Below are 18,321 nucleotides of genomic sequence, written 5' to 3'. Positions count from 1 at the left end.
GCTAAACAGGCCAGCAGCCCACGCCATGTGAGAGAGACCTCAGGGTTTGCTGCATCATGCCTCAGAAATTCTAGCACTGGTGTCCCTCCATTTCTAAATCCTATCCCAATTCTTGCTGAAAAATGATTTCAAGACCACACTGAAAGTTCACAGGCTGAGCCATTCCAGATACATCTCTTACCTCTGGACCTTTGCACGCTCCAGCTGATCTATTTGTGTTCTTATTTATTCCTCAGATATGGCTGTTTAATTCAATGTATTTGATGCTGTTTCTGTTACCATTGCCTGTTTGGTTGATTTCCTGTAACTGTCTCAAAGCGTAACATCTCTATAGATGAAAGCCTATGTTCCTTTAACGCTTGTTTGCCTGCAGGGGCTATGCAATCCTATACGTGGTCACTCACCTACACTGTGACAACAGCTGCTGGGTCGCCTGCTGAAAATTCCCAACAGTTGCCGTGCATGAGAAGTCCACACGTACCATCATCATCTGTCACACACCGGATACCTGTTTACCCTCACAGAGAAGAACACGGGTAAGTCCTTTCCCAGTGGCCTGGTTTTTTGGAAGTTTTTTGCTTGTTTGTGGAATTTTGTTTGTTTTCTTCGATAAAATTATGATTAGGGATTTTTTGGGGAAATACAATGAACTTGGTCTCTTGATGTAGTAAGTCTTGGTAATATCATGATTCTTTGGCTGTTGTTACTGTGGCATGCTTATATTATATATCAGTTTTATAAGTTCATTTAATTCTATTTTAAAACACAGTAGGCCCAGAGAATACTTTATGAAAGAGAGGGCTTCAGTAGATTTCTTCTCTGATTCCTGTTTTCCTGTGCCGAAAGGCTAGAGGTCCCCAAAGAATGACCCTAATATACCATGTCTCAGGTGAGGTAATCCTTCTTCTCTACTCAGCACTGCTGGGACCACATCTGGATCCAGTTCTGTGCTCCCCAGTACAAGTCAGACACAGCCATACTGGAGTAATTCCAAAAAAGGGCCACTTAGATGACTGCAGGACTGGAGCATCTGTCTACAAGGGAGGCTGAGAGAACTGTGATTGCTTAGTAGTAGGAGACAATGACCATCCCCCTGATGCAGGTGAACTTCACACTAAATGCAGACTCCTGGCCACCCACCATACCTGAAAGTTTCCTAACAAAAGTTCTACTGGACTTCCTACCAGTCTTGCACATTAAAGATGATGCTCTGTGAATTATAAAGGCTCCAAATGGTCTTGAAATAGAAAGAGAATGCATAAAAGATCAAGCACATTATATCACAGTATTCCACAATGCTAAGACACTTAACTGAAACCTCATTACTCAATAGCTATAGATGTGGTTTAGAAGACACTGTAAGACATGGTACTTGGCAGAAAATTTCTTTGTTGGATTTTTCTGGTACACTTTCTTTTTGGAGAGATGGAGGGTTTCACAGACGAGCACTTTCAAATCTAGGCAGAATACTAGCCTTAAAGGAACACAGTCATCTTCTCAGGTTGTCAGTGCTCTCTCTTCTGAATTTGATGAGAGAAAGAGGAAGCTTCCTGGACCAAAAGTACACAATAGAGATTATAATAACAAACTTTATCACTCTATGCTCAAGAGCATTAAAATGCTATATTTTAGCAAGAAGTGATGAGTGAAAGAAGGAGACAAAATTAACAGCAACCAGACTAGGACATAGCATCCTTAATGACTGCAGAAAGCATGAAGTGCAAATACTGCCTTACAGGACTTGTTTTCGTTTGGGAGTCCAAGAATACCCAGACTACAGGAGGATTAGATAGGCCAGCACCTTCTTGAAGCAAAGAAGGCTGCGCTGTCCATGTCAGGCTTATGCAGACTGCCAAAAACATCTGCTGCACGTCTTACTTACGAGTTTATTGTGTTGAAGGAATTAAAACACAAGATGTCTGCCTACCGCAAAAGTGTGCAACAGCTCCATAGCATAGCCATTCCTCTCCTCCGCTCTGCACAGAGAGACTATTAAAGACATTTTATTTGGGCACCAGCTTGTCTGAGGTGGATTATGGAAACCACTCAGATTTACAGCTAAGCCTAAATGAGCAGAAGAGTGAGAACTCAGTGTTGAACAGTGAAGATGAACATAGGGCCTTATGCCCCAAAAATACTTTTAGAAGGGGTGCTCTGCCTTCATTTACAATCTACTGCATTGTACGGTATAAGACAGGACATGGTAGCTCTAGAACACCACCATAAGATCAAAAGAATAACAGAAATTTAAATTGCACCCAATGTAAAAATTATATTGAACTTTCCAGAAAAAGAGTACATCTCTACAAATAACTGTTTTCTCCTTCACACAATGAATCAGTTACCTTATTTATTTATTATGGTTTGTATTTCATTGTATTTCATCGTGTTTCATTAAGCAGGTTGAGAGAAGGGACACGAAGATGCTCAGGGGGCTGGAACACCTCCCCTGGGTGGACAGGCTGAGAGAGTTGGGGTAGTTCAGCCTGGAGAAGTGATAGCTCTGGGAATACCTTAGAGCAGCCTCCAGCGCCTAAAGGGGGCTTACAAGAAGGCTGGAGAGGGACTTCTTATTAGAAAGTGTAGTGATAGGAGTAGGGGTAATGGTTTTAAACTGAAGGAGGGTAGGTTTAGATCAGTTACTAATTATTAGGAAGAAATTCTTTACTGTGAGGGTGGTGAGACGCTGGCACAGAGAAGTGCCCAGAGAATGGTCAGGAGAAGTTGTGGCTGCCTCATCCCTGGCAGCACTCAAGGCCAGGCTGGCTAGGGCTTTGACCAGAAGGTGTCCCTGCCCATAGCAGGGGGACTGGAAGTGGATGATCTTTAAGCTACTTTCCAACCTAAACTATTCTGTGATTTCAAATAGCATTCTTTTAAGAACTTTCAAACTTCTGTATTCTTCAGTCAGCTGTGATAAGGCTGTATGTTGAGTACATCAGATGCAGATTAATACATCTCTCTCCCTCCCAAAAAAGGGACCTCTGAACATAGCACAAGGATATAGCTGAACTCCACAGTATAGTCCTTTAAGTTAAATCTCACCACAGTTCCTCAGCCTGGATAGCAATGTACTAGAAACATTGCAATAAAATAATAATAAAAAGGAAAGACACTTTCTTCTTAGAAAGGGCATAAATGAGCCTATAATTTAAAACACGTCACAGAAACATGCTGAGTCTCCCTATATGTTGTTGTGTTGAATGTATAATTTCACTAAGTGGCATCTGGCTTCCCATCTGAGCTGGGAAATACCTTTTTTAAAAGGTTATTTAGAATACCATTCTCCTATTCAAAAAGAGTGCAACTGCATGTTTCATAAAAGTTCTAGAATTATTAGTGGGAATACAATTATTATGCATACTAAACAGTGTTTTTTAACGGATTTTAGATACACAGGAAGTTACAACTATGGTAGCTATAGCAACCAGCATCCCCACCCAATGCAGAGTCAGTATCCATCTTTACCACATGATACTGCTATTTCTGGACCACTTCACTACTCAGCTTACCACAGAAGCTCTTCACAGGTAAGTTGGATTTATTACTTGATAATGGTTACTATAACATTTTAAGTTGTGCTTGTAAATTTATCATTATATTAGCTGTCTGAATCAAAAAGCTCTCATCAACCTAATCATTTATGGTTCTCAATTTTTTTCTTTTCTAGTATTACCTAGATATCTTTTCATTTCGGTGCAGATTCTTTTATCTAGAAGTAGCGTTAGATTGTGAATTTAAAGTACTAACTGTAAAATTCAGGATTCTGGATCATAGAAAGTATTTCTGGGTTAAGGAGTAGCTAAAACAGAAATTAAAATAATTAGTTGTATGTTTTTTAGCTGTTGGGAACAGGAAGAGATTCCTAACAAGAAATAAAAGTGGTTTTATCTAGCTGAAAAACAATGCAGAGGCCACTGTTTCTTCTGGGGCCTCTGCTTTTGAGAATACACGTGTTTAGGAATTGTGAGTTCTGCATGTAGGTTGAATAGCTTCAGGACACCACTGCAAAGAGGTTCTGCTTAGCCTGTGTTATTTAGCCTCCTACTATAACGCTGCAAAATTATGTCAGTAACTACTCAAGACTAATTTTTCCATAAAACTGGGCCAGTAGGAGCTAGCACAGGTTAATTGTGAAGCTGATATTTGGCAAGAGTTCAAAACCAGTGTCACTGTAGGAGAGCTTTTAGTACATCATGCAGTTGGTGCTTCCCCAGTGTAGGAAGCTGCTGTCTGCTAGAAGATTTGCAAAGTCTGCCACAGGCAGGAGGTGATGGCATTGGGGTATTCCACCTACATGGCACCTCTTAGGCTTCATCTACCGGAAATTCATACAAGTATATTAGGGATGACCATGTCTAACTATTGTCACTGGCCTGGAACAGTTTCATACCAGACGCAAAGATACGAATTTGACAGTGCTTTGGACTGGAATATACAAACCCTGCACCTCATTCTTTGGTGTCATTCTGCCAGGTGAACTCAAAGTAGTAATTTCTCTTCTTTATGCTTACTTTTTCCTAGTTGTAAGATTAGATTAGAATATAGATTAGAATTAGAAAGCTTTTTGAGATCTGCTGGGAAGATTGTCCTACAGATACCCCATATGCTCATTTCAACTAGGTCAACAATGGCTTCCTAGCTTATGGAAATAAGTCATCTACAACTTTTCACCCATTTGTGTAGCACCTGGCCCATCACACTACATGAGGTGTCAGGATTTGTTTGAGGGTTGTTGCAACTGCTGTATCTTCAGTAGGAGCAGTGAGCGAACATTTAAGTATGGTGTCCTGGCTCACTGATTTTCTCTACTGTCGGTGATGTCCTTTACTGCAGAAAACCCGTCTAAGTGCTGGTTCTGAAATGATCTGTAAAGCCATGAATCTGTGTGTAAACAGGGAATTAGGCTCTTCCTGTTTGGAAATGTTACCACCCACACAAAGAGTTTCTTTCTACCCTCTGACAACTGTCTGTCACACTGACGTAGACAGCACAAGTTAAGCAAGAAATAAATAAAGCAAAACACATTTTTAGATTACTCTTGTCCTGGTGAACGTGTTATAGGGAAACAGTAACATGCATTAAAATAATGCATATATTTTTCATACTGTAGTAATCTGCCTCTACAAGTGCAGATGTCAGATCATTTCTTCCCTTCTTGTTAGCCCTTAAACTGTCATGAACATACCTGAAGAAGAGCTACCCTTTAATGATCACACCTGAGAGTAAACTGATTTCAACTTGTATTTAGCATGTTCTTTCTCACGTTGCCTGTAAACTGAGATGGAATCTCAGAGCAGGACACAGCTAACAAAACCCTATCAAATGTGCTTATTCTGTATTGAAAGGAGCTACAGACTGAAACCTTACTTTCAAAAATAATCTATAAGTCTTGAACAGTTTAATATGGAATTTGATGACATTTTTTTCAAAGCTGGGTGAACTTCTATAAAATGCCTGCCCTGACGATTAGCTCTTTGCTAGCTACTGTTAACAAAAAAGGTTCATAAGATGTCCCTAATAAGATGTTAGGGAACTACTCTTTCCCTAGTGGACTTTCTGAGAGGAACATGGGGCAAAGAATTGCAGTAGGACTCATGATGTCGCAAAATCAACATACAGGAAGCCAAATGTGCAATGAATATATAAACAGCTGCCACTACACTAAAACTGGAGGAGATGCAGTGTGTATGGCTGTGGTAATAAATCAGTTGAAAAGAGGAGACATTGACCGTAATTCTTCAAAAGAACTCTTTGTTATAATCTACATTCAGTCCAAATATAGAACTCTGGCTCAACTTCAGCTAATATTCTTCATGCTCCTTAGGATAGTGTCTATGGATTAACTCCTAAGGAAAAAATCTGTGTGGGGGTAGTTTGTCCTCTACAAGCATGGGTTCAGAGACAGACCTTGTCCCAGACAGGGGTATAAACCAAAAGAGGCGAAGTCATTGAGCTGGGTTTTAGGCTGCAGCTATAAATTGCTATCTTGGTCTTGAAGAACACCATGTCTAACTCTCTTCTGCAGAAGAGAGTTACGTATTCCAGGTTTTATAAGGCCAGATATTTTGGGGCTATATTCAATCCCAGAAAAATATTCCTATTGAAAAACAGAGTTGTAATTGATTTTTTGGTGGATTACTTAGTAGAACTTGAAGATGGATCAGTTCATAGATAGAATTTACAGACCATCAACAAACAAACTGGAATTGGACCAAAGGGGATGGAGGAAGTAACTTTAATTTGGTGAAAGTGAGGAACTGAACAGCTGGGAAAGAGGCAAGGAAGGGAATAAGTGAACCTTTAAATTTAATTTGCCAACATACAGCATGCTGACATCTACCCGAAAATACACTTATAGTTGCATTGTATTAATTTTGGGATGTCTGCTGTGGTTTTGCCCCCTGTAATCCTTACAGTGGAGATGTGCTGGGGAAAAAGTCCCAGAGCTGTAGATATTGTACCAAGTAGAGCTCTTGAAACATACAGGTGGGGGTCCCAAGCCAAGCCTATCTCACCTGACCTGTGACATTCGTTTTGGTGAGAGGCTTCTGGATAATTTGAATTCCCTAATGTTAGAGGAAATAAGACAGCAGTAGTTGCCAAGGCTGATACTGCTGAAGCACCGTGTATGACAGCTGTGTGCTCATTCACATCCTGTTCTGTAACAGAATGGTGAGAGCCCTTGAGGGTTTTGCTATCTCCCATCTCTGAGGTATTCTTGGAGCTTACCTTGGCCCCCAGAGGACTGTGGTAAGTATCTTGTGACTCTGGGATAAATAGAAATTTTTATAAGTAGCACATGGTTTCATAAAGATCACTGGCTTTCAGATGGACAGGAAGGGGCAAAAATGGAGGAGATGGCTTGTAAAAAACTTCATAGGGGAGTAACTGTTCTCCTGAAGTAGTATCTGCAGCTACTAACCCAGCATAAGCATAAACCTGACTCCTTCTGGCAGTATAGGCTGACTAATTCCCAGGGATGGCTAAGAGCCTTTTTGTTGACAGCGACAGTCTGTTCAAACCTTGGTCTTAATCCGACTTTTTTTTCCCCTTTCATCAGCATCTGCGAATAGTTCTCAGAACAGTTGCTTCCTTGTAACTCCAGGCCTGATTGCTCATCTCTTGACTTGGCTTACTGGCCACGAGCCTGTCACAAAGAAAAGTGATCTACAGATTGATTTCTTACTACCTAATTCTCCAAGCTGTAGCGCAGAAGTGCATACAATCCTCTGATGCTGTTCTGTCATCATATATAAGGGGACTGTGTAATATGTGTACATAAACACACCTATACTCACACTACATTTTGTCAGTTCTCTGCCTCTGAAGTAACAAATGCCAGGGTAGAAAACAGACATCAGCTCTTTCTAAAAACCTGTGAGTGTTCTTAGCAACCTATGCTGAGCTTAGCAGAGAGGTACCTCCTTCAAAAGTAATCCCTTCACAATGTCGCCACCTAATCCACATCCATAGCGGACACTTGACTGGCTTTTGATCACAGTTTTTGCCTACAAGTTCACACTGGCAGGACAGGTCTTGATACTTTCCCAGGCTATCCATAAATATTTTAATTCATACCATTTCACCTCTTCCTTAACGTAACTCATGCTGCAGTAATTTTTCTCTGTAAATCACAAGGACAACACTTTTAGTAGGAAGAGTAGAGAAATCTGCAGCAGTATATATATATTCTGTATTTTTATATTTTAATATATCTGGTAACATGTAAAGATAAGTATCATACGAATGTGCATCCGTATACATCCACTACAAAAAAGTCAAGCATACAATATATATGTGTAAGTACTCTAATGCATGGCTGCAGTGAATCCTATTGTAGGTCCATTTATTCAGGTTCTCTCTCCAGTAATGGCCAGAAATGAATGTGTCTTACAGTAAGCAGACGGTTGTCCTTTCACCAGCATAGCCCCACTGTCTTTGGCAAGAGCTGACCTAGGGACATGCTGAGTAGGAAGCAGAAGCTGGACTGTTGGATTTTGTAGCAAACTGCCCTCCATTACCCTGCTTTTGAGCTTTTAAGTTCATTTAGCTTTTTTTTTTTCTATACTGGTAGATTTAGGGATGGGTTACGTGAGCCATATGTTCTCTTATTAAGTCTGTTATTTCAGAATTGCATTGGGTGCCCTATGTTTTTTGGGTGATGAGGAATAAGTAATAATCATTCCTTATTTATCTACTCTGGCCATTCAAGACATTATAGATCTGAATCATTCCTCTCACCTCCTTCCTGTCATCTCTTTTCCAGACTTAAAAGTCATCATCTGTTTAGTTTCTCTTGTAACGGATGCTCTATACACAGGAGTTACCTAAGGACAGCATGTGCACTGCAGGGCAGGTGTAGTCTGGGGAACATGCAGTCATCCTATTCTTTCAATTGGCCTGAGTAGGGAACCTGCTGCAGCTGCAGCTCCCTTCCAGCCTTCCTGTGCAAACCTGATCTCAGATTAGCCAGGAAAGACTCAGTGAAGAAGCTGCCAGATCAGCCATTTAAAGATGGAACGCACTCCTAGACCCCTCCTGCCCACAGCCTTTTCTTTCTTTGTTTCCAAAATGGAGCAACCACATTCAAATGGTGTATCTCAGGTGCAGACACTTAACACAGACCCATAGAAGTGGCATAGTAGTGTTTCCCTTTTTGTTCCTTGAGATGCACTTCTCACCTTAAAGACAAGCATTTATTTTTTTATCTATTTTCTACTTTTAAGCTATCTCCTGCTGTGCTCAGGAGCATAGCCAGGGTCAGCTGTTCCTGAACTGGGGCTCTGTCCTCAAGAGGCACTAGTCAGCTTCTGGTACTGGGTGGAGAACATTTGTTATCAGCCAGTGTTTGCAATGCTGTTTTGTTGTTGTCAGATTTAGTTTATGAAGAGTGTATTTTACTTCCATGGTCTGGACAGAACAAATCAGTCTGGAAAATGCTGCAGTAGTAGAATCTGCTGTTATGCAGTAGGCTGGGTTTGCACCTCTGAGAGGCAGAGGGCAGAATATTGGGGCCGTAGCTTTAAGCAGTGTTTGTACTCTATCCTAAACTGTTTTGAGGACTGCAGTGGTCTCACAAAACTTCTGAGAGTTGCAGCATCACTCGATTTCTCTGTGCTATGCTGCACACCACAATTCTACCCAACGAAGTCTTCACTTCCCTTCGTATGCCTCTCTAGCAGAATTTGTATGGGGGCAGTACTGGAAGTAGTAAGTGGTTTTTGGTACATTGGAGGAGCCAAAGAAATCCTCTTCCAGACAGAGCCAATGCTTTGTGTCTACTCTTGTTCTGGTCCATGTAGTTCACAAAAAGGAGAAAGGGAAAAGCTCTTGTCCCCCAGCACATACACAGTATAAGCTTGTGACTGTACCAATGCAGTAAGAATAATATAACCTTCCCAATAACTACCCTGTCAGCAAACAGCTAGTAATGACAGAAAGAACAAAAATACTGGCCACCCATGCGACAAGAATCATTGTTCCCAACTCTATGGCTTCATAACGGACTTGAGATTGTTAGAATGTAATTGGAAGTAATTATGTATTGAATGCAACAGGAAACAGATGTCTTCTTTCTAAATAATTACAAATTGTTTTTTCATAAGGCTCCAACTGCCACTCCCTGAAGTACCAAAACCACGTAGATTGACTGGAAAGTTTCACTCGAACTATTTGACAGATGAATATTCAATAAGCTTCACTTTGGGAAGAAAAGGATCAAATTAGGGGTTATAAAGATTCAATCAATCGTTTTGATTATGCAATTTTTTGAGATTAGAAGCGTATTTTTATGAAGTTAATTTATAGCCAGTTCTTCACAATTGCTGTAATTTCTGGTTATGAGTTATTTGCAAATGCTGAAGTAGTGCCTACCGTACAACATTAACTTAAAGCACTCTGCAGAAGTGTGAGCGAATGCAATGTAAAGTCAGAGCCGCATTCACAAGGAAAATATTTTGCTGTTTGGACAGAGACACCTTTCACCTCCATGCATAATCAGTCAGTGAGCTGAGGATAAGAATAAAGAGATTATTCTCCATCCTCACACTGCAGGAACTCAGTCTTCACTTCATTTGAGGACATCCTTTATGTATTTTCTAAAATAATACTAAAATAAATTGAATTAATTTTACATTATTGGGCAAGGCCTTAACAGTAATCTGCTCAAAGACTCTCAGACTTAAAGGGCTTCTTGTCTAGGTCTAACAGCAGCAGTAGCAGCAAGTGTGAGTTAGCCCAGAAAATGGCAATTTCCTGTCAAGAGCCCTCCAACAAATGTCGCTTTTATATCTGGCAAAGATCACTAGGCCCCAGTGTTTTGAGTTCAGCATGCTTAAGCACTCTTCATCAAACCGGATGTAGAGTGTGAAAGGTGATTCAGGCAGCATGGGCAGGCATCCGCCCAGATGGCTATGCTTCGGACACTCCAACAAGGCTGAATAGATGCTTCATTGGGTGAGTTAATAGTCAGGCAGGGGCCAATGAGTACTTTAAAAATATTGTCTTTCAATAGTCTCTTCAATGTAAGGAAAAAGAAGTCACTGACTCATTTGCGATTAGCTGACCTACCATTACAAAACTTTCCATCTTGCTTTCAGTCATAACAGAATTTATTGTAAAATACTAGATATTTAGAGTCCATTTTATTTTCAAGCAATTATTCTTTTTACATTCATGACACATTCATAAACACAGCTGCATCGAGTGCGCCTGATGAAAAGGAAAAGCAGCACACTGTATCCTGTCCCCTCATGCACAGCCATCAGCCCTGCCTTCTTAGTAAGCCTTAGCATGGCCTCTTGACTGCAGATAGGAGGAGGATTATCTTCCTTTTTCAAGGCATCCTGAAGTTTATTCTGTGAGCCAAGGTTTCATTCCCCTAACAGCACAGGTTTTGTGGTTCCAAACTACCAAAAAGATGTTATGTGGCTTCCCCACATAATGCCATTTACAACCAGGAGACCCACCATAAGATTCCCACAGTTCATTTTGCTCTTCTTGCTCATAGATGAAAGTTTTGCAGTCTGCAAATTATCAAGTAGCAAATTATCCCAGCTGAAGCTGGAGTTTTCTCTTGGCATTCGTAGGGGGTATGAAAGCAAGTAATTCCCTTGATGTAAGTCACAACCTCAGTTTCACAACCTCAAAGGAAAATTGCACTGAGTCAGGATGGCAATGGATTCCCTTACTGTTAACAACAGAGTAGGTCAATTATCACATAGGAAAGGAGACAAGTGATAATTATTGGTGTATTATGGCAAAAGTCTAGATTAATCTTGTTCTTTAATACAAGAATCTACAGTGACTTCAGGTATAGATCAATGGGTAATAAAGACCATGATAACTGGTATCAGGTAAAACAGTACTGAAGACAAGAATGTTTCTAGATTGGCTCACATCTTGCAGCTCCACAGGTGGCATACAGAAAACACAAAGCTAAAAATGTATTATTTGTGTGGTGTGGCTTTTTCTCAATGACGCATCCTGGTCCTGACTCCTACCATCTCAAAGCATTTTGTACATTTGAGATCAGCCAGGAAATACAAGTTATGGATTTGACAACTGTGGAAAGGGACTTTTATTTAACTTAAGCCAACCTAACTAATGGATTACATCATGTAGCAGGAGGAAGAGCCATCTTCTGAGGACTGCTTATCTTCTGTCTTAAATATTTACCTCGAGGTTTGATAAATTCTTCCGGTGGCTGTAGACAGAGCGAAGATGAGTCACTTTTATAAGACACTTGACATTTTAACGACTAAAGTTAGGTGAGATGAATTCAACTTCAAAACTATAGTGAATCACAAGACAACTTGTTTCCTCTGTATTCATTATGGTGAGAGTTTTGTTCATGGCGATGTTCAGGCAAAAGCAGTCAGCAGGCACTGGCATGAAAATGACGTTCAATTATTGCCAGTGCGGACCAGGAAAGGAGCACCCTAACTTTATTAGCTATTCTCCCAAACATTAAAAAAATGAAATTTGCTTAACTTTTTATGGAACCTCTTATATTTACTTAGAATATTTGAAGGCTGTTTGTCTTTTGATAGAGTGCCTTGTCCTTAATAAATGAATTAAATGAGAGAACCATGATCTTAAATAAAATCACCTAATTTAAAACCTCAGAGCTTGAGTTTCATTGCTGCTGGGCACTGGCAACTCTTATCTTCAGCAAAAGCTTCTGGAAAACCAACAATTCTGAAAACTTGTAGTCCTCTGCAAAGGAACATAAGGTCTTCTGTGATCAGTGCCTAAGGTCTGCTGAGTTTTCCTACTGAAAAGCCTTTCTCTGGGGTGAATACCTAAATGGGGACTACAGGAATTCTGGAAAAGTTTTTTTACAAGGGTATGTGGAGGGTAATGATAAGGGGTAATGGCTTTAAACTGGAGGGAAGATTTAGGTTAGATATTAGGAAGGAGTTTTTTCCCTATGAGGGCAGTAAGGCACTGGGAAGGAGTTTTTTCCCTATGAGGGCAGTAAGGCACTGGCACAGGTTGCCCAAAGAAGCTGTGGCTGCCCCATTCATGGCAGTGTTCAAGGCCAGGTTGGACAGGGCTTGGAGCAACCTGGTCTAGTGGAAGGTGTCCCTGCCCATGGAAGGGGGTTGGAACTAGATGATATTTAAGGCCCCTTCCAACACAAAAAAATTCTATGATTCTGTGAAGATGGAAATTTAGATGATCTTGTATAGACTCACTGCCAGTGTTACCATTAGAGCTTATTCTGACAGCTGTATTAACAATACCAGTTTAAGTGTTGACATTCCAGTATGGTGCTGCTATTTACCAGCCTGTTTCAGCAGCTGATTGCACAGGTAAATCCAGTCTCTATGGCAATGAGAAGTACATGCTAAATATCACATCATACAGCTTTGATGTCCTTCCTCTCATCTTGTAACTGGCCTGTCTCCCCTAGGATACAATGGAATGTGTGTGGATGCTAAATCACTAACTATAGTAGGTTGGTCAAAAATAGTCTTCTCTTTCTCCTCTCTAATTAGGAGTGTTTCGAGTGCGACTTTTGAGCTGCCTGAGGCTTTGTGAACTGTTTGAATATGTTTGCCAAGGCAGGGCTGCCTTCCTGGCTGTGGTTTGAAAGGAGTCAGAAGAAACTCCTCATGGAGACATTGCTATAATTGCCTTGGGCTTATGCAACAGCTGCTTATGCAACTGATTAACCACAGCCCCATCCGGCAGTGGGGTAATGTAACAAGACCCTTTGGGAATCACTGTCATCTCCCTCCTAGGAACAACTACAGCAGCTCTTCTCTCCATGGTCCTCCAAAAGATGGGGAAGGGATTTCACAGTCCGCAACTATATAAAGTTTTGGCACACAGCTTGCAAGGCTTGTAAGCATCAGAAGGGGTGATAGTCCTAACTTTGGTGAAACACTGTCAAACAACCCAAAAAGATGAAATTTTCAACTATGACCCCTTTTGTAGAAAAGGTATAAAGGTGTAAAGTGTAGAACCCCTGAAGACACGTGGCTGGTCAAGGGGAACATGGATCCTAACGGTCTCTGTGATGCAGATGGATAATAGGATTGCAAAACACGGAGAGCACAAGGATGATCTGCTCCTGTAAGGCAATAAGAGAAATATATGTTAAGCAAGCACTCATAAGCAGAATTTGCTTTGTGTTGCTAGGCAGCCTGTGGCTATAGAAAGCAAAAGCTGTTCTCTGTTTTCCTGCTTATTCTTCCTATCCTCAGCACATCTTCTCCTAAGTGGGAGGCATTTGTTGAGCTTCTTTGATTCCTATTTTCCAACTGTCGCTGCGAACAGCTGGGGAATAGAGAGATTCTTCTTCTGCCTGCCTCTTTTCATAAGTCCTTCAACTAGCTGCCTGCTCTGAGGCCAGACTATAGTACTTTTTTGCAGAAACTGGCAGGATGGCTTGTGAATGTTTAAAAGGAAAGGCACCTTTCAGTAATAAAGATCTTTTACTCTCCTCCCTCAAAACTGAGTTGAGTGAACAGGAGTCGGCACATTTCATACTTTGTTTTTTTACTGAAGAGCAAGATTTCAACTAAAAGCAGTGAGAAAAAGATAGAATGAATTAAACTTATTTTTCTGCTCCCAGATATACCTGCCAGTGCATAGCCCTTTGATAAATTAAGCCAATATTTAAGTGCAGTGATCACTCCCACACTGGTTTGACGGCAGGCATTAGTTATCTGATATTCCACCTTCAGTATGCTACCTATTTGTTGGAGGTCCATTAGTTCATATGATTTTGATTTTGTTAAACACGCATTGTGACACCACCAGCCCTTATTTTAACCTTAAGTATGTGATAGATATTGCTTTAATTTGTTTTTTCTTTGCTTTTATTGTAGTACCCTTTCAATAGCCCAACGTCAAGAATGGAGCCCTGTCTGATGAGCAGTACTCCAAGACTACATCCCACACCAGTGACTCCTCGTTGGCCGGAGGTCCCAGCCGCAAACTCCTGCTACACGAGCCCATCCATGCACTCCACAAGATATGGAAATTCTAGTGACATGTACACCCCCTTGACTACACGCAGGAATTCTGAATATGAGCACATGCAACACTTTCCTGGCTTTGCTTATATCAATGGGGAAGCCACCACAGGTTGGGCTAAATGAAAATGACTGGTATCAGCTAAGCCCATATACTTAAAAGAGTTATAAAAACTTCATGTTATGTGGGAGTTTTCACAGACATTCTCCAATGGAGGTGAAGATGGAAAAGATCCTGGGCAGATAACCGTAGTTCATATTGTGGGCAGATTGCAGACCAGTACGGCTGAACGTTTCTGTAGCTGAAAAAGAGTTTTGTTCTATTCTAGACCACTTCTGGGGCCAATCTGTGCCTTTTTTAATTCTGGCTTGTGGGCCAACCCTGTGTGATGTCAGTTTGAGTGAGCCATTTTTGCCCCCCTCTCTTATTGACAAATGTTAATAAGTGTTACAAAAAAAGTACCAGAACAGGGCCTATTCATAATTCTAATTGAAGACAGGAAATTCACCCACCCTCAGCAAAGCTCTGTCATCTGTTCTTCTTTTAAGCTCTTAATGCATTCCTTAAAAACCATTCTGCCAAGTCATCACTTCTTCATATCAATTCCTTTATCTGGCTCCTTAAAAGAGATGTGGTGTTGTAGGTTTCAGTTTACACCTAACTTTGTATATTGATGCACCTTTCTGTGGATCCACTAAGTTTGATCTTTACACAGGAGAAGACAAGACATGTAGCATTGAATTATACACTGCCTTAAGTTGACTATTGTTCTTATTATATATGTGTTTGTGTTAAGTTTGCACAATCTGGAAAAATCTAACTTCTCTAGTCAGAAATGGACAAGGGACTTGGGGACTGGGAAGATCTGGGATTCAGAGCCACATATGTTAAATATGATGATATGAAGCAATTATGTAAAGAAAATTGACAATGCAAACATGATTATCACTTAATTACCTATTGACAGGTATGAAACTATTCTCTCAGTTCCTTCATGTGGTGATAATTCTATATACTTCTACAAAATCAAAATTCAAAGCTGTGCCTTTGAACTTATTCTGTACTGTGTATGTGTGGAAAAATGTATTGTATTTTGGGGAGAATTTTTCTTAGACATTTCCTGTCAGATTTCTAGCTATTTGTGAGTTTTTGTTAGATTTTATTAACATAGCTTTTTCTTCTGTATTATAAAATGCACCAAGCAATTATGGTGGACCTATTACCCTATGGGTAAGAAATAAATAAATGGAAATATGACATCAGACATTTCAGTAATTGTTCTGTAAATAAAATCTTTGATAGCACCCAGTGTGATGATAACCATGTTTATGAAATGGACATAAGTGTTATTTGTACAGTTGTGCAAGATATATGAGGGATTTTCACACTCAAATAAAGTTCCTGAAATTAAATAGATGACATTTAAATTTACTTAAACACAGAAACTTCTGCAAGCTGCAAACCTTCAGAAAATCCTAAATGTGACTGGTTTTATTCAACAAAGAGCTTGACAACATACATAACTGACAGCAAATGAGTAGCCTGACACCTGCGCTTGTGGCTACAAACTGCTCAAGGCTGGGACTGGACAGATGACTCCAGGTGGCTTGGTGTAAGCTCTGCTGCTGTTGCTCACCGATGCCATTGTATTCACTGGGGCAGGTGAGATGTGTTCTCTTCTTTACAGTACCTTGTAACAAATATGTTGCCACCAGAATACTGGAAATGGAAAAGTAATTTTTCCTTAGGTAAGTAAATAAAGTGGCAAAATTTTCAGGTCTTGTGTATTTAGGTAGTGAGTGAAATGGAGAGAGTTTGGGGTCTGAAGTAGCTAAAGGAGTGCACTGGAAATTTGCAAAGGTTGAGAGAGGAAGGATGTTCCAGGCCAGGTTTGGGAAGTGTTCAGGCTCTTAAATATGCAGTCAAAGCCCAGAGGGATTTTCAGAAAAAACATCTGGAGCCCATCTCCACCCCTAGGCACCTGGCAAAAATCTTGTTTCCTCAGTTAGTGTCACAGACCGTCTGAAAGTTTTCTCCATTGGCTTGTGCTATTACCCAAGATACCTCTACTTTTCACTTTTGTTAAGGACAGGGAGATCAGGTGTAGGCTAACTCATCTATTTTATACTTATTCATGTTATCTTCAGGTAAAGTTGTCTACACATGAAGAAAAGTAAATTATCTTAGGACGTTTTTTTAGCACTCGGTCTTTCGCAGATGGAGTTTTGATGTGTTTGAGACCAATGTCCTGCATTGTATTTTGTTATTGAAGATGTTTAAATCAAAGCATTGATTCTGGCCTATTAATTAATAACAAGCATAGAAATATCTGCCTCATCAAGACTGAGAAATTAGTACGAGAAAGGCACTAGAATAGAAAAATCCACTTTCTTTTCCCCAGTGAATTCCAGTTTTCTGTACTGCATTGCGTCTGACGCGAGCCCACTGTGACCCTGTTCACTCATTCATTATTGCTGGAACATCGATCAGTCTCCCATTGCCCAATGGACTCTTGACCATGACTTGCCATGGTCAACAGGACCAGAGGCATTGGCAAGATGTTTGTGTGAAGAATGGCCCATTAACTCAAAGCTGGGTCTTTCGAAGGACCGGGACGGAGATGAACCCCAGCATCACTTGATGGAAGCCAGAAGCACTTCCCACATTTTTTACAATACCTTGTTAAACTAAACAAAGTCTAATCCCCACTGACTGGAAGAAAGGAGAAGATGAGACTATTTTAGCATATCCTTCAATATGTTCAAGGACAACTCAGTGAACTCTGATTTCAAGAGCTCAGGCAGAATATTCAGGAAGGAAGAGCGATACTGGGCACAGTATCAACACCAGAAATTGTAAGGACTTTCTGAGCTAAGAAATGTAACACCGTGCAGAAAATCTTGGGAGAGGCAGTTTTGACCAACAGCAGCACCACAAGACTGTTCATAAAAGAGCCACAGAACATCAGTTAGATAGGGCTTTGAAAGGCTTTTGCAACAGAACCTCCACAGTCTGTCTTTTCCTTTATTTTTAATTTTTAATTCATTTATTAACTTGTATTGATGCCACAGGAACCTGAACATGCACTGCTTCTTGATGAAGGCTCTGAAATTTAATCTGCGTGTTCCTGGGTAGCAGTATCTAGATTACCAAACATAACTCTACAGAGGTCACCATCCCCATCTGCAACAGACATGCTGCAAGGGAAAGCAGGCCCCTTCCTTGACCACAGCTTGGAATTCACCATATTAATACATCCTGCGGCAGCTTTCGGGTCACAGGGGTGTAAACCAAGTGGTGAAGTGCAGCAGCTCAGGACAGGATGATAATCTCTGGGAAGAATGCCTGGTTAGGGGCAAGAATCTCTTAAATCATCCCAGTACAAACTGCCAAACCTCCCGAGTCAGAGTCTGCAGCCTTCCCTTGACTATGGTTACTGAAACTGCTGCTTCTTGAGCAGCCACGTAATTATGGGTATATAAAGTAAATACAGAGCTTAAATAAAAGACTACACAAATCTTTCTGAAGATTTTATACCACATACCAAAGCACTCAGTATCATCTTCACTTTCTTTTTTCTTGTCTGTTTTCCTTTTTCCTTTTTCTTATTTTTTCCTTTTTCCCTTTCTCCTTCTTCCCTTATCTTGCCCCCTTTTTTCTGTTTTCCTTTTCTTTCTTTTCATTTTCCTCATTTTTCCCTTTTCCTTTTTTCCTTTTTTCTTTTATTTTCCCCTTTCTTTTTATTTTCTTTTTTTTTTTTCTTGCTAACTTTCTATCTTCTCACAACAAATACACATTTTATTAAAAGTGTGATCTTTTTCATGGGCTAAA

The 18,321-nt window shown here is 40.4% G+C and overlaps 1 protein-coding gene across 3 annotated transcripts in view; it reads left to right on the top strand.

Annotated features, from left to right (window-relative positions):
* The window catches only part of RFX4 (regulatory factor X4), a 93,177-nt gene extending 77,275 nt beyond the window's left edge, over window positions 1-15,902 (top strand). For all 3 annotated transcript variants that reach the window (XM_061371831.1, XM_061371830.1, XM_061371832.1), the window contains exons 16-18: window positions 374-536; window positions 3,392-3,530; window positions 14,343-15,902. In XM_061371831.1, the coding sequence (XP_061227815.1) occupies window positions 374-536; window positions 3,392-3,530; window positions 14,343-14,615 (575 nt within the window). In that variant the 3' untranslated portion in view covers window positions 14,616-15,902. The remainder of the gene's footprint in view (window positions 1-373; window positions 537-3,391; window positions 3,531-14,342) is intronic.
* The last annotated feature ends 2,419 nt before the right edge of the window (window positions 15,903-18,321 follow it).

The sequence above is a fragment of the Neopsephotus bourkii genome, unplaced genomic scaffold (assembly GCF_033783945.1).
Source record: "Neopsephotus bourkii isolate Nb327-2 ecotype Australia unplaced genomic scaffold, CSIRO-AGI_Nbou_v1 NB_1589, whole genome shotgun sequence".
Lineage (NCBI taxonomy): Eukaryota > Metazoa > Chordata > Aves > Psittaciformes > Psittacidae > Neopsephotus > Neopsephotus bourkii.
The sequence above is the reverse complement of the archived record's forward strand: the minus strand, read 5'-3'. Positions and strand labels throughout refer to the sequence as shown.